The sequence below is a fragment of the Thamnophis elegans genome, chromosome 3 (genome assembly GCF_009769535.1).
Source record: "Thamnophis elegans isolate rThaEle1 chromosome 3, rThaEle1.pri, whole genome shotgun sequence".
NCBI lineage: Eukaryota > Metazoa > Chordata > Lepidosauria > Squamata > Colubridae > Thamnophis > Thamnophis elegans.
The window spans coordinates 82,344,109-82,364,766 of record NC_045543.1 but is presented as its reverse complement, the minus strand read 5'-3'; the positions used below and the strand labels follow the sequence as shown (position 1 = coordinate 82,364,766).

At 38.4% G+C, this 20,658-nt stretch overlaps 1 protein-coding gene across 4 annotated transcripts in view; it reads left to right on the top strand.

The window, feature by feature from the left end:
• The window catches only part of LOC116506662 (transducin-like enhancer protein 1), a 78,425-nt gene that overhangs the window by 43,298 nt on the left and 14,469 nt on the right, over positions 1 to 20,658 (top strand). For all 4 annotated transcript variants that reach the window (XM_032214502.1, XM_032214500.1, XM_032214501.1 and 1 more), the window contains 6 exons: positions 6,880 to 6,996; positions 8,924 to 8,977; positions 10,799 to 10,951; positions 12,514 to 12,658; positions 13,530 to 13,720; positions 14,160 to 14,236. In XM_032214502.1, the coding sequence (XP_032070393.1) occupies positions 6,880 to 6,996; positions 8,924 to 8,977; positions 10,799 to 10,951; positions 12,514 to 12,658; positions 13,530 to 13,720; positions 14,160 to 14,236 (737 nt within the window). The remainder of the gene's footprint in view (positions 1 to 6,879; positions 6,997 to 8,923; positions 8,978 to 10,798; positions 10,952 to 12,513; positions 12,659 to 13,529; positions 13,721 to 14,159; positions 14,237 to 20,658) is intronic.

The following is a 20,658-nucleotide window of genomic DNA, read 5'->3' as shown; positions in this document are numbered from 1 at the left end:
AAAATAGGTGTAGCTGTAGTCAAAATGCACTATTGAGACTAATTCTATCCAGACCCAGCTTAAGGCTGACTCAGTCTTACATTCTTCTGAGATTGGTAAAATGAGGAACCAGATGGGGGCAATATGCAACATTTGTAAACTGCTCAGAGAGTGCTATAAAGCACTATGGAGTGATATTTAATCACTCCATAGTTACTCTTCTTCTGGTAAGGCCATTCTTTTGTTGATTTGGAAGTATGCTTTGGGTCATTGCCATGTTACAAGGTGAAATTCCTCTTCATCTAAAGCATTTTAGCAGACGTCTGAAGGTTTTGTACCAAAACTGACTAATATTTCATAATTCCTTGATTGAAGCCTCAGTTACAGCTGAAGAAAAGCAGTCCCAAAGCATAATGCTGCCATCACCATTCTTCACTATATGGTATGGTGTACTTTCAGTGATGTGCAATGTTGTTTTTATGCCAAATATACTTTTTGGAATTATGGCCAAAAAAATTCAACTTTGGTCTCACTCAACCATAACATATTTTCTACATGACTTCATCAGACTTGATGTAGGTTTATGTAAATGTAGCTGTGCTTGGATGTTTTTCTTTGTAAGAAAAGGCTTCTGTCTTACCATCCTACCCCATAACGCATACATATAAAGAATACCAGAGATTGTTGTCACATGTAGTATACAACCAGTATCTTGCCAGAACTTCTTGCAGTTAATTTAATGTTACTGCAGGACTCTTGGCAGTGAGACTAGTTTTTGTTTTGTTTTTTCATCGCTTTTGGAGGGACATCCAGTTTTTGGTAATATCACTGTTGTGCCATATTTCTTCATTTGTTGATGACTTTCTTCACTGTGTTCTATTGGTATATCAGTGAGTTGTTGCTGGCCAGCAGAGCTGGCAGCAGATTCGGATAATGAGGAGTTTGGGGACGAACATGAGTCAGTCCTGGAGTCTGGGGAAGGCTCTGATGAGGACTCTGTGTTGGAGGCAGAGAGCGGGCCAGAGCCGTATGCCAGTTATCAGCTGCCTTCAGAGTCAGACCTCAGTGAGGCAGATGAACAGCTGGAGCCTGTTCCCAGTGTGTGCATGCACAGTTACCAGGTGAAGGAACAGCTAAAGAACAGGGGTTCACTTGGGAGTAAGGACACAGGTGGATGATGAATGGCCTCTCCCAGAGGAAATAAAAGAGGAATGAAAGGGGAGTGGAGGTTGCAGTAGACAATTAGTTCACTTAATTGGTTTGTGACTGTCCAAGACTCCTTGCCAAGTTTTGCAGATATCGGCCTGGCAGCTCTCCATGTTAGATAAAGTCTGTGATTGTAAATCCTCCCTTGAAAGACTTTGTTGGATGCGAATGAGCAGAATTCACAGTAAATTAATAAAAGGGTTTCTTGTCAGGACAAGGAGTTTGCTTCATGCTCTTGGGAAGCTTATGTCAGAACACAGTACCTTTGAAAAATTTTTGTACCTATCTCCTGACTTCCAACACTGAAATCCCTTAAATGCTTTGTAAGCTCTTTGCGGACCATGACTTTTGCTGTAAGAGACAACTGAGTAAATGTCAGAAAAATCCTACTGCAACAGCTGAACCTTTATATGGGCTTGATCAGAATCACTTTACTTGATGGCAGGTGTAAACATCAGTTTGAAAGTTTATTTGGTTAATTCTGAACACAGCCACGTCCCTATTTAGAGGTTGTGAACACATACCACATTATTCAACTTTTCCCCCTACTAAACAATTTCTGGGTTTTTTTTCTCAATTGGATTGAAGAGAGGGCGAGGGGGAGAAGGAGAGAGAGAAGAGCTTTGTCTGCTATCCTGCCCATTGTGACTAGGTTTTATAAATTTTATAAAATCTATGACATTTATAAATTTTCATTTTATTGTTCTTCATTTTGCAGTAATTCTATATGATCAAACTTATTTTCCTAATTTCATCAGTTTCAACTATAGTATTTTATCTCTTGGACCCTTAAATTTCAAAGCTGTTAAAAAGATTTCCTCTTCTCTGTCAAAATTACGCCTTTTAAGATACACTCATTTACAAACAAACCCAAACCAAACGGCATTCACAAAAGGGTAGGGAAGCAGTTGTGGCCACAGAGTATTTGCCAACTCCATCTAATGGTATAAGCTGCACCCTTCCTAAATTGAGAGACCCTTCAGCCACTCATGTCCAAGTAATATCACAGCTTGGCTACTGCACTGAACCCTAGGTTGCTCTTGAAAACCACTTGGAAGTTTCAACGGATCCAGAATGTAGCAGTTCAGACAGTGAAAATTGTTCCTTGCTATGTCCTATGGCATTTCTGCTTCATGAGCTGTATTGATTGTCAGTATGCTTCAAGATGCTGATTGTCACTTATACAGCCCCATATGGCTTAGGACCAGGTTATTTGAGGAACTGCATATCTCCCATGGTTTCTGCCAAGATGGTATGTGATGGCAGAATTGGCACATTCCAGGTTTTCTTCAAATTAACAGTGCCATCTATCAGGACCCAGGAAGTAAAGTTGCAAAGAGTAAGGTAGATGGCCTTAACAGACACAGACAAGATCCATTACCAAAGCAATAAGGGAAAGAAACATATTAAATCACAAAAAGCAGAAAATACAGGACAGTTGCTCAGACAGGCACCTTCCCAATTCACATGACTATAAGCGGAAGAGGTACAGAACAATCAGTCTTGTGAGATTCTGTTACTACAGACACCATAAAAATAGTTTTAACTTCACCATGGAGTTGATTTCTCGTGCAGACTACCAGGTGGGGAACACAGTTTCTGCACCTTCCTTCTGGATCAAGATGCCCCCAGAGATCCATATGGTTCCCATCTTGATGGTATTCTGGAAGGCTTTAAAGACTTGGCTCCTGCCCCAGATTGGATGTTCTTCCTTGTTAATTGTGTTTTTGTCTATCACTATACAGAGCCACCAGATCCAAAATCTAGTGCTTTGCGTTGCATTATTGTTGCTTATTCTATTTTGTGCCACTCAGAACTTCTTTGGAATCAGACATTTAAGCATTTAAATACAAATAAACAAATCCCTATGTGCGGTAATTATTCTGCTGTCCCTTTTGCTGTATTGGTATGTTTGTGCCCGTGTACTCTGAAAATTACAGGACAGATCGCATATGTCCATACTGGACAGAAGAGGAAGATAGACTTAAAATGGAGGACTCTACAACATTCTGAGTAGCTGCCCAGCTGCTGTCCCCCACGTTTTAGTGAGGCCTTATTTGGCCTTATTTGGGCCATTTTTGAACATTTTTATTTTGCTGACTTTTCCTCACACAGCAGATTTGGTGCCATTCAGTTTAACTTTTGAAGAATTAGTCTATGATAGACAGACAGAAAGGAAAAAAAAATTTACACAATTTATTTCCAAGATTTCATATAATACAAAACATTTCTGGATGTTGAGCTTTGTTCATTGTGTAAGGATCCTATGGTCAACAATAGTCGACCTGGCCCAGCAGGTCACAGAAACCCAAGTCTGCAGCTTAGAGGGATGTTTGTTGTAATTCCAAGTTGTGCAAAGGGCAAATCTAAAATGGCAATGAACAGTATCCATGTATATGAGTGATCTGAATTCATACAATGTCTTGACATGGGGCTGGATGCGTCACATGCTGGCCATGCTCATGCCCAGTTTAGCAAAGGGGGGAAAAGTCCTGATATGTCACGTGACAATGCCATGGCGACATGAGTTTGATACCTCTGCTCTAGTGGTTAAAGTGCCAGCTTAGAAAGCTGGCTGTAAGTTCAAGAACCTGTCTTAGTCATGAAAGGCAGCTTTGTGACTTTGCATTAATCGCCCTCAGCCAACCCACCTCATAGGATTGTTGTTATGCGGAAAATAGGAAGAGGAAGGCATGTTGGATATGTTCAGTACCTTAAGTTATTTGTAAAAATAATAAAGGTGGTATACAAATTAATTAATTAATTAAAGCAGTTAAAGTTAATAAAACATTCCTCTTCTAAGATACAGTTGATACATTTGATTTTCAACCATCTCTTGTGGTTGCTAATATGATTATTTATACATCTGATACAGATTTACTAGAACAATAACAACAACAAAATAATTTTTACATCTGAACTGTTCTTAGATTTTATCTTTCTTCCAGAAGTATAATACTGCCTGGATATGCATACATACAAAGCATGGTTTCTTAAAAAACAAAACAAAAACATGGTTTGTAGAATAAGCTATAGCAGTTAGCACATCCTGATAAACTCAACCAAGCTATTTTATGGGTTAGTGCAATATGACCACTCAACCACCTTTTCATATACTTCTAACTTCCTGTAAAGTATCTGTATATTTGTGTTAGCACTGAAAACCATTTTCAAATCTGAAATGGTGTTTGCTCTCAATTTTTCCTCTGCTGCTTTTGATTTGACTTAGCCCATAAAGAGATTTAAAAAAGGGGGGGGGATCTAAACGCATATCTCAAATTAATGAGTTCAGTGACCCAGCAAACCCACCTTTTCAATCAAGAAACACTGCAGTAAAGATATGTGCTGCTTTTCAGCTATTTTCATGAGGCCCTCCCTTATGCTTTGAAGAACCCATACATAGGCTGAGGTTGAAGAAGCAGAAATAAAAGAGTTTGCCTTCAAAATACATGGTACCATAAACAAACCCTCCACATTACTTTAGGCAGTGTGCGTCCATGATTTCCTATCATTATAGGATACAGCTAAGATGTCTGTACGGCTTTAACATAGTGACCCTTATGTTTTGGCTGGGGAGGGCAGCTGAATTCTTTTTATAATTTTGCTTCTTAAGTGTTTGAATACATACAGATGTATTTCCCGGAGTACGGTGGTGAAGCATGTAACAGATTTTTGTGGAAATTTCAGAAAGCTTGTTGGCATGATGCTTTCATATACAAGCGACTTTTAGAAAGGTTTGTCAGGCCTTTTGTAAAAAAGAACGGGTCCCCTACTCTACCCTATCCCCCAGCCCCAGCCCTGCATTCAGCAGTGTTCATGGTATTAACACACCACTGAACAAATTGCCCTTCTTGCATATGCTAATCCTGAACTTAAAAGAACCCATTGTGACATGTTTAATGCTTTAGCTGGAGGGAAGATGAGAATTGGAGGCATGTCAAATTATCATGTGACCCAGAAATATCTAAAATGCCTTTCTTCCCCTTTGGGTCAACAGTTTGTACTTAACATTATCTAAAGAAAGTAGCCTGCAGATTGTGGACAAGATTAGTCCTTGCTCTTGTTTTTTGGCCTTTCTTTCAGATTAAGAGTTGGATGCTGGAGTTTAAGGGGAGGGGGGAAGTGTTAGCAGTAAATTAGGAGAAACCAACAAATCCTAGATAAAGCAATAGAGGTCGCTTTGTATTTATTTAGGTTTCATTTTATTCTAGTTAAATACATGCAAATGAATGCTTATTTTTATTTTCTTACAATCCAATACACTTGGCAGTTTCTGACACTAAGAAATGTCACTCTTTATTAATAAGAGATTCAAACAAGTTAAACTTTTATTGATCCCAAACCACTCTAGTAATTCAACAGATTCCTAAACAGACAGATACAAGGATATAAAACTCAGGACTTGAGAAATCATTTTCTTCACATTGTTGCACTATTTTGGCCCACTAATATAATTTATATAAATATAAATGATTATGCTTTTTTCTCAACCCCAGCTGCAATGGACATAACTTCCTGTTACGTGGAACCATTTGAGTTTCAAAAAGAGACTTTCTCAACATATTTTTTTTGTCTTGGAACTAATCTGGAGTGTGTCATTGACAATGGTGATGGGAGTAGGAACAAGGAACTGCCCAGCTTTCTTATCCACCTTAGGCTCCAGTAGATATTCCTATGGATTTGGGCAATGAACGTCTTGGCCTTATGGGTTTAGGCTGCACGAGAGACTGGACATCTGGCTTCTGCAGAAATATTTGCCAGCAGCCTGATTGGCATGCCACAAACTAAATGTCAGATCCTATGCAAGCTCTTCATATCATGGGGTGCTTTGAAAGAGATCCAGGTGTATTTTAAAAAAATAAAAACTGGTGTTTTCTTGAGAGAACATAATTGTGTTGTACACAAAAAAGTTTATTCAAGCTGTCTTGTGTCACCTGTGAACGCACTACAGGTTTTCTGTTCTGCTGACAAGAGGTTCTGCATAAGCATATATTTTAAAAAATATTTTTAGTATTCAAGAAGGCATTTCTGATGACTCATGGCCTGGAGGACAGCATGTTTATGTAGCTAAAAAGGAATGCCTTCAAAGTCTTTTCCTCCTCTATTTTATGTTTAAAATGAATATTGTTAATATGTTAATAGAGAGCCAATTTGGTGTAGTGGTTGAGGCACCAAGCTAGAAACCAGGAGGCTGTGATTTTTAATTCCACTTTTGCCATACAATCAGCTGGGTAACGCTTGGACCAGTCATTCTGTCTCAGGCCTAGGAAGGAAACAATGCCAAACCACCAAATTTTTTTTTTGCAAGGGCTTGTGCAGTTATGGTCAGGATTCAACACTGATACAAAGACACACCCCCCACAAGCATGTTACTAGTTGGTAAAAGAAGATAAAAGATAAACTATGATATATTTTCAACAGTTTTCATATAGAAAGAGATCAATTTTTTTCATGAACAAATGGTCCTTTGTTATCTCCATCATTACTTTGTCCCATAAAGCAGTACAAAGACGACTGTACATATAGAGTAGGTTGTTTTACATGGAATCCTCTATGCAGCAAGTTTCTTTCAAGGCAACACTTGCAGTCTTGTTTTTAGTCTTTGTGTTGTGAACAAAAAACAATTGTGCTTGTTGGAAATATCCATATAAAAGGATTCTAAAGGTAAACATGATGATCTTTATGTATTTGCAGAGTAATTCACTCTTGGTCCCAGAGAGTCTGAGGAACACCGATAAACGAAGGAATGGACCGGAGTATTCCAATGACATGAAGAAAAGAAAAGTGGATGATAAGGACTCAAGCCATTATGTAAGAAACCTCATCTAAAATGAAGCCAGTTTGACAATAGTCATCACCACTTTCAAGGCACTTCTGTTGGGTTGCTATATATTTAATCTTTCCCTTCCATGCCTTTTGTTGCTTATAAAATTATTCATCATATTACCAATTTAACATGGCCATTGATTTCCTAGCTTTGTTTTTTGTTTTTTTCACAAGAAGCTGAGGAATGAGGAGAGGGTGATGAATGATATGGTATTTATGTGTTAATTAATTTACCATCTGCTGATAGCAGAATAGAAACAGTTATTTATAAATCATCTAATAGGAACATCATTGCCAAACTAGCATTTGGAGTTACATATATTTGCATGTATGACATTATGTTTTAAAATCGTCATTTCGAATATAAATATTCCAAAATGGGAGGCATTTCTGCTAAGAACAAGGAATGAATATGATTTTCACCGGAAAATATGTACGGTATTGATCCTCATACCCCTTTAACAACAGCACAAATATGCCCTGGCAACCATTTTTAAATCAAATGTCATTGTGACATTATGTTTATCTCATGAGTCAACATTAGCTATTCCATTTTTTAAGCATTATTTTCTTTCTCCTTACACAGTGATGGTTAACCTTTTTGGCACCAAGTGCTGAAACTGGAGCACGCATCTGTGCTGGGGCGCTGGAACCCGAAAGAGAGCAGCTGACTGGTGCGCATGCATGTGGCGGCCAGCTGCTCTTTCGGGTTCTGTCACAAAGAAATGGAACCCAGAAGAGCAGCTGGTAATGGCGCACGTACCCACAGAGAGGGCTCTGCATGCCACCTCTGGCACACATGCCATAGGTTCGCCATCACAGTCCTAACACAACTGACTACGGACACCATTTAGGATGTTTTAATCATAGGTTGGTGACATGGTCAGAGACTAAATATCAGCCACATTGGGCTGCAGTGAACATGTCTCCTTCTATGGTGGCTGAGCACTATGCTCCATTGGATTTTGGCTTGGTCTACAGGAAAGACTGGACTTTCTTTCACAGAGTCATCTTAACATACACCGATAGATGCTTGTTAGATGCTTATGTTTATATATCCCTTGTATATGCAGACTTAGCACTCTTTAAAAACACACTAGACTTATATTCAAAAAGTAATGCTAGAACTCTGAGATAGGTAAACAAACAAGCAATGGTGTAAGACAGTAAGAAACAGGTAGTCCTTGACTTACGACCACAAGTGAATCCAAAATTTCTGTTGCTAGAGAGACATTTGTTAACTGAATTTTGTCCCATTTTATAACAGTTGTTAACTGAAACAATGCAGTTGATAAGTTAGTAGGCAGGTTGTTAAGTGAAACTGGCATCCCCCATTGATTTTGTTTGTCAGAAGGTTGCAAAAGGTGATCACATGACCCTGGGACACAGCAAAAGTCATAAATATGAACCAGTTGCCAAGTGTCTGAATTTTGATCACATGGTCGTTGGGATGCTGCAAAGGTTGTAACTGTGAAAAATGGTCATATGCCACATTTTTCAGTGCCATTGCAACTTTGAATAGTCACTAAATGTAACTATTGTAAGAATGAGAGCGAATATGGAAGTGAGCAGACGGGCCATTACCCAAGAGGGCTTTTTCTCACTATATATTGCATCCCTTCTCTGCACCCATGCCCTATCTGCTTGGCTATTTTTGAACAGTGCTATTTCAAAGAAAGAACATCTGACAGGTCCCAGACATGGAGAACCTCCTGACCTGCAATTTGTCATTCAGTCAATCCAAATGTTGATGAAATTCTGTCTGGGACACCCACTTACATATACTCTGCTAACCTAGGAAGGTAGTTTGTTAAAGGGATTATGAGCGGGTGTCCTTTATTTTTGTTTTGTTGTTGGTTGTAGCGAGTAGTGAGTTAAAGTCCAATATACTAAATATTGTTTTTAAATTTAGGACAGCGATGGAGACAAAAGTGATGACAACTTAGTTGTGGATGTATCTAATGAGGTAACTTGCTTAGTGTTTCTTTTACTGTATCTGAAGCTGAAAGGAATATAAATATTCTAGACTATAGGGTGAATTATCTCGTTAGAAACCTGCATGAATCTTTGTATCTCACATTCTTCCTTAGCCATCTTTGTTCATTTTAATGTTAATATTTAACATTTTAATATTTTAAGGTTTTGTATTGTTTTTATTGTGTTGTAAGCCACTTGGAATCACCTGATGGTGAAATGGGAGACATATAAATTTAACAAATAAACATGCTATTAGTAATATATCTTCATTACAGAAGCCAGACAGTGGTAGGAGTTACACTATTATTAAATTCATATTTACTACAGACTAGAAACCAAGGGATCTGTCCTGTTGCTTATGGATGTTTGGGAGTCCTTGATCTCTGTGTTTATTCTGTGGCAATTGTGTGCAGTTTGCTTATTCAAAGTTCTCACTGTGTGTATATGATCATAGATAAATGATAATGTTTATTCTGGATATATTAAAAGAGGGTGTGTGTGTGTGTGTGCAGGAAATATAAAGAAAAGGAAGCCCTTTAAAGAACAATTCTGATCTTTTTGGTGTGATGTGGAAGCATATACAGGTGAAACTCGAAAAATTAGAATATTGTGCAAAAGTTAGCCCAGGTAAGACGCTTCTGACGTTTGTTGTTCAGGAGCGGCTTGACAAGAGGAATACGACATTTGAAGCCCATGTCCAAGATCCGTCTGTGTGTGGTGGCTCTTGATGCACTGATTCCAGCCTCAGTCCACTCCTTGTGAAAGTCCCCAACACTTTTGAATGGCCTTTTTCTGACAATCCTTTCCAGGCTGCAGTCATCTCTGCTGCTTGTGCACCTTTTTCTTCCACACTTTTTCCTTCCACATAACTTTCTATTAATGTGCTCTGATACAGCACTTTGGAAACATCCTTTTGCAATTACCTTTTGAGGCTTTCCATCCTTATGGAGAGTGTCAATGATGGTTTTCTGCACAACTGTCAGGTCAGCAGTCTTTTCCATGATTATGATTCCTACTGAACCAGACTGAGAGACCATTTAAAGGCTCAGGAACCCTTTGCAGGTGTTATGGATTAATTAGCTGATTAGAGTGGGACACTTTGAGCCTAGGCTATTGCAACTTTTCACAGTATTCTAATTTTCTGAGATTGTGAATTTGGGGTTTTCCTGAGCTGTAAGCCATAATCATCACAATTATGAGAATCATGGCTTGAACTATCTTGCTTTGCATGTAATGCATCTATCTCATATATTAGTTTCACCTTTTAAGTTGCATTACTGAAATAAATGAACTTTTGCACGATATTCTAATTTTTTGAGTTTCACCTGTAATCATGCTTATTTATGATCAGTAGAAATTTAATACAGTACTTTTGCTCCCCCCCCTCTTAAACTATAGAAGATGTCTTTTTAGGAGGCAGTAACATGTAATATTGTCTATCTTGTTTACTGCCCCGTTTTGTTCCTGGGAATTTGATCTAAAATGCACCAAACATTTTTGTTAGTTGTTTGAAATAGTCCTGTTCATCATTAAAGCAGGGATTTCCAACCTTGGCAACATTAAGACTTGTGGACTTCAACTCCCAAAGTTCCTCAGCCACTGGCCAAGGTTAGAAACCCCTGCTTTAAAGCATAGATAATTTTTCCAGGTGGTAGATATTTGTAACTGGTGTAAAATAAATTACAATAGAGTCATATATTTAACATAATATTCACCAAATGTCAAAGCTTTCAAACCATGGGTACAAATTTACTGCATTTAAATTAACAACCCTAACTGTATGCCTTTGTTACTACCCTTGCCCATAAAGGACCCTTCATCTCCCCGAGCAAGTCCTGCTCATTCCCCACGAGAGAATGGCATAGACAAAACCCGTATCTTGAAGAAAGATGCCTCTAGTAGCCCAGCATCTACTGCCTCATCAGGAAGTTCTGCTTCCATGAAATCCAAAGAAATGGGTTTGGTAAGTATTCTTCTCAATTGTATTATATTTTGTCAACTAAACATTATTTATTACTGCATTATGTGCAAGCTTCATGACTTAACTATAGTTATTGTGGTGAGACAGATCAAAACTGCAGTAGCAGTTCATTATTAACAACAACAATAAAACTTACCTGCTCATTAATTATTGGGCAATGTTCTCCTTTCTTTCTTTTTTTTCATTTTTCTGGTACTGTCCACTTCATGCAATCTGATCAAAAACCAAAGTTGGGATTTCAGTTTGGATTTGATTTGTGATTTTCTTTTGTGGGTGTCTGCAGCTTTTTCACATTTTACACACAATACTCCAAATGTGGATACTATTTTTCTGTTAATGTTTCTGAGTCCTGTATTCCTACATAAATGATTTCTTTCATACATTATATCAGCTGTCAGGATACTTTATGTGTCTTATTGGAAATTGCATGGGATTCTTCCTTTAGAAAAATGGTAAACTAGGCTATAAAAGGGTGCAATAATATCAAAAGACATTTTGGATTTAAAAATCAAGTCTGATTGAGAAATAATTTAATGTTGAAGCCATTTATAGGGTATAATTCTAGCCATAGATTTATGTGACATACAAAGTTGGATTTCTCTTTTAAAAATGTTATACTTTGCTGGATTTATTATGACGGCGGGAGATTCTAGCATGAGTCTGAAAGTTTGAAAGAGTAAATCTCTGGTCCCAGTGACCAACTCAAATTCAATTTCACATCATTATCCTGGGACACAGATATTTGCCTTCATTCATGAGGGTAAAATGTTTAAAATTAGTTGGAAAATCCTGTTAATCATTTATTCTGACTGATCATTTTTTACAGCAGTTTCCTTTGATAATTAGTTATTATTGATTTCCTTTTTAAAATAGTCAAATATGATGAAAGAGTATTTTACATGTAGCATTAATCTAATATTCTATTGAACATACTTATAGTATTCAATTTAACACAGGTTGTAAATCTGTTTTTAATTTCTCTTTTGTTCATTTGTCTAGTTTTAGTTGTATATCTTAAAAAAAATGGATGAAAAAAGCTCAAGCTGTATCCATTCTTAATGAGGTCATGGGAATAATTTATTTTCTTGTATACTAGAATTTTTTAAAAATCTTTCTTCCTTATGAAGTTTCTGGCAGAGAGAACAAGTCTTTTGTAGTAAATCACCATCCTTTTGAATTCAAGTTGAAGCATAACATTCGTCTCTTTTTTCAATTGGTTTGTAAAATATATCTTTGTCATCTGAATTACTCTGTCATTTACCTCCTTCAAAGACCTATATTTGAATTAAAATAGTTGAAAAGTTAAAAAAATTACAAATAACTTTCACATCTTGCCAATGATTTATATAGCTAAAGAATGTTGCTTATCAGTCTTTCATTTTTTTAGTAGAAATAGGGAGGGCAGACACTACTAATATTGAAAAATAAGAGATTGCCCAGGGATATTTAATTGTAAACATTCATAGTTCCACATGGTGTTGAAATTGAATATTCAATAATTTGTATTAATAACAGCACTTATTTGATTTGTTTAATGATGCCAGCATGAAAAGGCGAGCACACCAGTCCTTAAATCCAGCACACCAACACCACGAAGTGATGTACCGACTCCAGGAACTAGTGCTACACCAGGTCTTCGTTCTGGTCTTGCTAAACCTCCAACCATGGACCCTTTGGTCAACCAAGCTGGTAAAATAAAATCTTCTGTCCTGCACCAAATTATTACTACTGATATAATTTGATGTGGTTAACATGTACCTGAGGATTATCATTGTTTTCCCTCCACTGCTGAGGGAGCAGAGATGTGGGAGGCATAAAAGGGCATACATAGGGGAAGATACGTAAGCTGAATAGGCAGCAGTCCTTAATCCTACTGGGTTAAGGGGAAGGATCAATCCAGATATGGCTTGGCTTGGAATGAGTCCTCATCAAATGGTTGATGGCATTCAGTTAACAACGGCAATAGGGAGTGCTAAGATTACCAATAATAATCAATGTAGTTATGTGATGTCACACTTAGCAGCAGAAATTCCTAGTCTTTGTTACTATTGTAATTGGAGGACTATCTGTATAGGGGAAGTCTAGGAAAGGTTTGTAAGGAAAGAAGGATTCTGCAAGTTGACTAATACTTTTTTCTTTTGCATTTTGACCATGTTTATTAACATAATATTCATAACAATAAAGTTAAAAATTATCAGATTCCAGATAGGCAATATGAGATTATTATGGCCATTTATATGCTTGTATAATAGCAAAGTGCAAATATAATCAATTGGAATAATTGAAAAAAATAGAACAATAGTGAAGTCAAATGTTAGAAAATGCCTGGCGATGTCATTGTGGATGGTTGGCTCCCTTCTTCTTTAACCTTCACCTTTGAAAACTCATGAATCTTTGAATAACAGAGTTAGTCAACTTTAAACTGGATAGTGAAGTTATTCTATTTCATATGGGAACGCCACCACATATAGTCTAACCAGAGTTTGCTGTGCAGATAGATTAATATGAAAAAAACAAAAATGAGTTGCATTTTTACAGAGACTATCTCCTTTTCCTACAGCTGCTGGCTTGAGGACACCTCTGGCTGTACCAGGTCCCTATCCTGCTCCATTTGGAATGGTACCCCATGCTGGCATGAATGGAGACCTGACCAGTCCAGGAGCTGCCTATGCTAGTCTCCACAACATGTCCCCCCAAATGAGTGCTGCCGCAGCCGCGGCTGCTGTAGTTGCCTATGGACGCTCCCCAATGGTAGGTTTGCAGTTTTGTCAAATAAGGGAAATAATTTACTGAAATATGAACACACTTCTTTAAGCATTAGAGAACATTAGGGATGCTGCAGTTCTAGACATGAGGTTTTTGTCCCGTACTATGTTTACATGTTCCTACACAAAATATTTTTCAAATAAGGGGAAATACTAAGGTCTCAGTTACTTCATTTTTAAAATGTTGCCATTAGTTAACAAACAGAATCTCACAGCTGTACTGAATATTTGTTTTCTTAAATGAACAGGCTTTCGTCCTTTTAATGAGGCAGGAAGTATATATTATGATGGTGGACTTTGTTAATAAATGAGAACACAGATATCTAATTTTGGTAGACTTGTGTTTTCTGAAACCTACTACGAGGGAAAGTTCAGTACGTTTTCTAACTGATTGGCCTGTTTATTTTTTTGATGATTTTTATCAGGTTGGGTTTGATCCCCCCCCTCATATGAGAGTACCTGGAATCCCTCCCAATCTGGCTGGAATCCCTGGTGGAAAACCGTGAGTAAATTCTGACAATTGTAATGAAATTGAAATTAGTCAGTGCACAATGTTTATAGTAAGAGATGAGCACCCCCCACCCACCCAACCCCAAGATGCAAGTATGATAAGTTTTCCTAGAAAGGCTACCATCTTCTACTACAGGTAGTCCTTGACTTACCAACCGTTCAAACTTAAATCACTGAAAAAAGTTACATGATCATTTTTCCCATTTATAACCATTGCAGCATCCCTCTGGTCACATGATCAGAATTCAGATGCTTGGCAACTGACTATGTTTATGCCCTATGCAGTGTCCCAAGGTCATGTGACCACCTTTTGCGACCTTCTGATAAGTAAAGTCAATGGGGAAGCCAGATTCATTGAACTATGTTACTAACTTAACTGCATAGATTCACTTAACAATTGTGGCAACAAAGGGGAAAATTGTCCACTTAGCAGCAGAAATTTGGGGCTCAATTGTGGTCATAATTTGAGGATTACCTATACTATATTTTCTAACAATATTTACCATTCTGGAACAGAACACTTTATACTGTTTTTATGCCATTTAGTTGGCAGAAGATATTGGCAAGATTTGTTGTCTCTTTCTTAGAATTTTGCATTACCAGAATGCTAAAGGAAATTGGATTTTAATATTGGCTGATAAATAAAACATAGTTTTGATTTGCATTTAAGCTAAAAACATGTGTGCTAAAAATGGTGATTCCCACTTCTAAGTTTACTAGGACTTAAAAGATAATTTCATTTTCAAGTTTCAAACAATTTCAGAATATTTGAATACATTATTTACTCATTTGTTCCTATGCTGCAAGATAGTAGAATGGGAATACAAGGCAAATATTCTGCTTCCGAGTTGAGAAATAAAGCCTGTCAGTCACATTTCAATTCTTTACAAAATGTTTGCTCTGCATGTTTCATTCCTAATGTCCATATTCCGATGCAAAATTCAAATGCCACATTTGAAAAGTAGTTCTGTAACCTAAGTAATTCTCTGCAAATAAAGTGTGCATGTTATAGCTGTGTTAAATTTCATCATGAAAGAATTTGGATCAAATCACATTGCTAATGTTACTTCACCAATCAAAGAGGGTACCTGCTTGAAATCTTTGGTTTTGAAATGCTTTGTGGTCTTTCACAATGTTTTTCAGAATTGATGTCTTTTCTGGTGCTATCAGAGTTTATGCAACTTGAGAGAAAGGGAGGCAGGGTGGATTGAGGGGTATGAGAAGCTCACTGACAGATTTGAGTGGCTGGCCTTTGAGTTTTATTGTCACCCACACTCACATTATTGCACTCTCTGTTAGAACTTGGGAGGTTAATAGTAATTGGATGCCATTTACTTTCTCAGTTCTCAGCTTCTTTGTTCAGGTTAATCAGAAAAGAAGACCAGTCAGTTCAATAAGCAATTTGCATCAAACTATACTTTTAAATTCTGTCTGAAATGGTTTAAATCTCTCAAAAATGAATGAATGAGTGCTAGACTAACAAAGGGTGTCCTAAATGTTAGCTACTTTTAAGAATAAGTTTAAGAATAAGGGCTACATCATCTTACGTAGCCTATCTATGTTCTGCCTGCCTATAATTGATTGTGCTAGCCTGGTTTTGCTGCCCCTCTAATTAATATAAACTAATACCAGCAAGCATAATCCTAACACAACTGAGTCCTACCTCCAGTCGTTTCTAGGAGAGTCCCAGTTTGCAAAGCTCCATCATCTCCCAGTCTGAGGAAGAGCAAGTCTCCTTGACAAAATTACAGGCACCTGAGCTGCCTTCCTTGCCTCCCATTTGAGTCTTTTCCCCAGCTGCAGCATGGCAGAGTTGCCAGTAAAGCTGCAACTTTGATGCAGGTGTGGGAGGAGAATTGGGGAGCTGTGAGTTTTGGAGTTCTGCAGCCGCTAGCAAACAGAGTACACAACCAAATGAAAGAAGGAGTTTTTCTTTCAGAGAGAGTGAATGGTCCTCAGAAAAAGTATAAAGGGCCCAACAAGAGAAAGCACAACTTTTTACATGCTGGCCATTAAAAAGCAACAATAAAAAAGTAATAAAAGTAGAAGAAACCACAATTAAATCAATCACCATATTTTTCAGAGTATAAGACGCACCTTTTTACTCCAGAAGAGAGGGTGAAAAGCTGGATGCATCTTACATTCTGAATGTAGCTGCCTGGGTCGTCTGAAAAAGGGGCGGGTGAAGCTGGTGCTGCAGAGATCGTGATGGCTGTAAAGGAGAGAGGTTTCACTTTTGGGACTCCTGCTCGGCTCCCAGGAGAGCTTAGGGGATAGCGGCGGTGGCAGCGGTTCCTCACATTGCTGGGGAATGAAGTCATTGTGGCCATTGCCTCCCCTGAGCTGCCCGCCAAATCTCTGGGGCATCTTTTGCTTGCAGGAGGAGGAGGGCGAGGGCGGAGTATACCAAAGACTTTGAGTAACTGGGAAAGAAAGCCGCGCTTAGAATCTGCCAAAAACTGCCGCCCGAAAGGAACACCTTTCTTTCCCAGTTATTCAGAGGCTTTGGTTTAAGGAGGCGGTGCTTTAAGCCACCCTCCTCCTCCTGCTGCAAATGAGAGGTGCCTCAGATATGGTAGATTTTTCAGAACGCTAGATTGGGAAGTTAAAAACCTGAAATGGGGACAATCAAGCTTGATTCAAAGGCTTTGGCTTCTGAGAATCCGGAGAGATTGGTGGGGCGGGGGGGGGGGAGGAAGAAGGGAAGGGAAGAGGAACAATTTCTTTTTTATGAAAGCTTTTCTCAGAACGCTAGATTAGGAAGTTAAAAACCTGAAATGGGGTACAATCAAACTTGATTCAAAGGCTTTGGCTCCTGAAATTGCTGCATTACCAACCAAAATGCTGGTACCATGATCTCTGCAGCGCCCGCTTTACCTGACCCTTCTTGGGTGGTTCCAGGCAGCAGAAATCATGGTAATAGCATTTCTGGGTGGCAGCGCTGCGATTTCAGGAGCCAAAGCCTTGAATCAAGCTTGATTGTATCCTATTCCAGGTTTTTAACTTCCCAATCTAGTGCTCTGATAAAAGTCTTCGTAAAGAGATTGTTCCGCTTCCCTTCCCTTCCTCCCCCCGCCCTCCCCCCCAATCTCTCCAGATCTACTTATTGCTATTGCACCCGGCTACCATATCTCTTTGCTGCATGACAGATCCAGGCGGCTTGGGGAAGGGGGTGGAGGAAGGGAAGAGAAACAATCTCCACGAAGGCTTTTCTCAGGACCCTAGATCTCTCTGGAAAAATGCTATTTGCATCATTGGGATTTTGGCTAATGTAACAAGCATGGGATAGAAAGGGAATTTCGGAATAGAGGAACACCGTATTCCTGGAGCCTGCCAGCTGCCACATTCTGAAGTTTTCTTTCCATCCCATGCTTCTTTCACTAGCCAAAATCCCAACGATGCCAATAGCTTTTTCCAGAGAGAAAGTGGAGATCTAGGGTTCTGACAAAAGTCTTCGTGCAGAGGTGATTGGTTCTCTTCCCTTGCTCCACCACCCCCCCAATCTCTCCAGATCTGTCATGCAGTCTTATTGCAACTGTTGCTATTGAGCCCAGCTACCATGTCTCTTTGCTGCATGACAGATCCGGGCAGATTCTGTGTGTGTGTGTGTGTGTGTGTGTGTGTGTGTGTGTGTGTGTGTGTGTGTGTGTGTATGTGTCACAAAGGAGCTTCATTTCCTTTATGCTTCCCTTTTGCTGCTCAGGCACCACTGCGAGGAACCATTAAACCAAATGGAAGGGTCCCCACCATTCCTCATCCAATGGGCCGTTCCCAGGCAAGAACAGAAGCAGCCATTCAGCAGCCCCCGCATGTCTTTCCCTCCTCGCTGAAGAGAAAAGTGGATTTGAGATCCATAAAAGCCTTACTCTTTAAGAAGTCATGTCACATTTTTGTCCTCTCTGGCCCCCAGGAGCACTTTGCAGGCCTCCCAAACTCTCTGCATGTCCCATTTTTCACAAAAAACAGGCTGTGCAGATGGTTTGGAATGCCTGCAGAGTGCTTCTGAGAGCCGGGGAGGGCAAAAACTTTTTTTTTTTAAATTTACCTCTTCAAAATCTTGGTTTGTCTTATATTCCGGTGCGTCTGATACTCTGAAAAATACGGTAGTTTTGTAAGAAGAAAACAGAGCTATACAATAGTTAAGAGTACAGTGCAAACAAATAAAAGTTGTTATAGTAATAGAATAGAGGACGGAGCTAATGGGAAGTATATGTTTGCATATATCTTGTGCACAATTTTTGTAAAACACCCTTACAAAATAAAAAAAAAATCTTCCCTCCTTATAGGGAGATATAATGGAAACCCCCTAATGTAGGAACTAGTGCTTTTGTGTCTCTCCTAGGTCTGAGTCAATCTAATGATTGGTTGTGATTTAAAAAGAACCAATATCACCACACACAAAGAAAAAGGAATTCTCAGAAGCAGCAAAGCTATGGTGTCCCAGTCAGCATTTTTCTTCTGTTACCTGCCCAGAAGAGCTCAAGTTTTTCCTCTGAAAGTCAACAGTGAGGGAAATCTCCACTTGAGTCTCTCTCTCTCTTCCCTCCTTCAGGAATCTCTCTCAACACCTTGGATCAGTAGCCTAGACTTTGAGGTATAATTTGAAGGCTACTTTGCTAAATTCTTCCTCTTGGTGATCTGGGCCTTAGAAAAAATGAAGAGAAATTATTTTTATTTTTAAAAGACCTTCCTGTGAAACCTTATAAAATGCTCAATATAAATTAGGCAGGGTCAATGTTCTCTAGAGAATTTTATCTTTTAAAATCCCTTTTGCTAAAAAATAAAAAGCTGCAGGTAATTTATATGCCTTTCCTTTATAGTCTATGGATGATTTCTTCCCCAAGTCAAATCACAAAGTGTTGTGAATGAAAATCACTCTATCGCTGAATCTCAGACCACTAAATCATACAAAGCTGTTCTGTAGAGATCAGTTATTTATAACTTGTTAGTCATTTGATTCAGCATGGTGTTAGTACTCCTGGAGAACTCTAGATATCTAAGAACTGAAGTCCTGTTTTGTAGGATCCTTTCTGAAATTTTATCTGGGCTTCAATTGTAAATGTGGAATATTATGTATCCTATCAGTTTTCTGTTACCTACAATACACATACACACCCAAATCATCACAAAAGAATTCTGTTTTGTTTTCTTTCCCCAGTTGCATGTCTATCTTAGCATGCAAGTTTCTGTATATTATGTATTAACTGCATATTCTAGATATTGATGGCAGTTTTTACTTTTTTGTTTTTATTTAAAATACTAATGTTCAGACTTTTGATGGAAGATTTCTTTTTTTCTCTGACAGTATGGTTGCAAAACATTCAGTTAAGTTGAAAAGTAAAACCTTCATGAATCAGGCTCTGAGAACTTCAGGGTCATAAAAGCCCCAAATCTCCTGCTATTGTTCCCCAATCTTGTTTCTTTGATTGAACTAAAAAATAATAATACTTTCTCTTTTGACTCCTACACAACATATATCCACTGTATATTTTTCTGCCTTAAAGAAGCTGCTTCTTTCTTAGTCTTTGTGTACTATATAAATAGACAAGATAAACTTTGAAAATCCTGGGTGCTGGGTTGATCTCCTTTCATTATTTGCTTTTGAAACTACAACGTTACGCCTGATCACCTCAAGGCAGTAGGATGTCTTCAGTTACCCATAGCAACTTTCTGATGTTATAGCCTTATCTGTGATAGATAAATCAATTGAAAATTTCTGGTGTAGGAGTTCAGATAATGCCCTATGTACTGCAAATTTATATTGACAGCAGGAGAGTTTTCAGCTTGAGTTTGAAAACGAGTTCCTTTCAGGCACACAAATCAGGATGTCACATTGAATTTATTTAGCAAATGAAATAAAGGCTCCTTGCTATGTCTCTTCTTGACTGGGGGAAGCTTTGCCACTTTCATTCATAGTTCAAGAACTCAATAGGGTGGAGTGTGTGTGCTCATGGGTGTGGATTTTTGTTTATTCAACATATATTGTTCTCTTTCTAGCAAAATGGATTTCTGAACTAACACATGACATTTACAATAGAAATAGATGCTTGTTGCTCAAAATAACAATAATGAGAACAATCATGATTTTAGCATTCAAGATACTAGGAGAAAATAAGGCACATAACTGTTGCTATCCTCCTCCTCCTCCTCCTCCTCCTCCTCCTCCTCCTCCTCCTCCTCCTCCTCCTCCTCCTCACATATGTGGGTTTCCAGATGCTGATTAATTTCCACTATCATTTTTATCATTTATTTTTATTTATTTATTAAATGTATATGCCACCCATCTAATTGACAAATTATTATGGGTGACATACAAAAATATTTCTGACCACTGACTATGCTGGGGCAGGGGCTGATGAAATATGGAGTCCAACAACAGGTAGAACATCAGAAACTCAATCCCCATAAAACTTG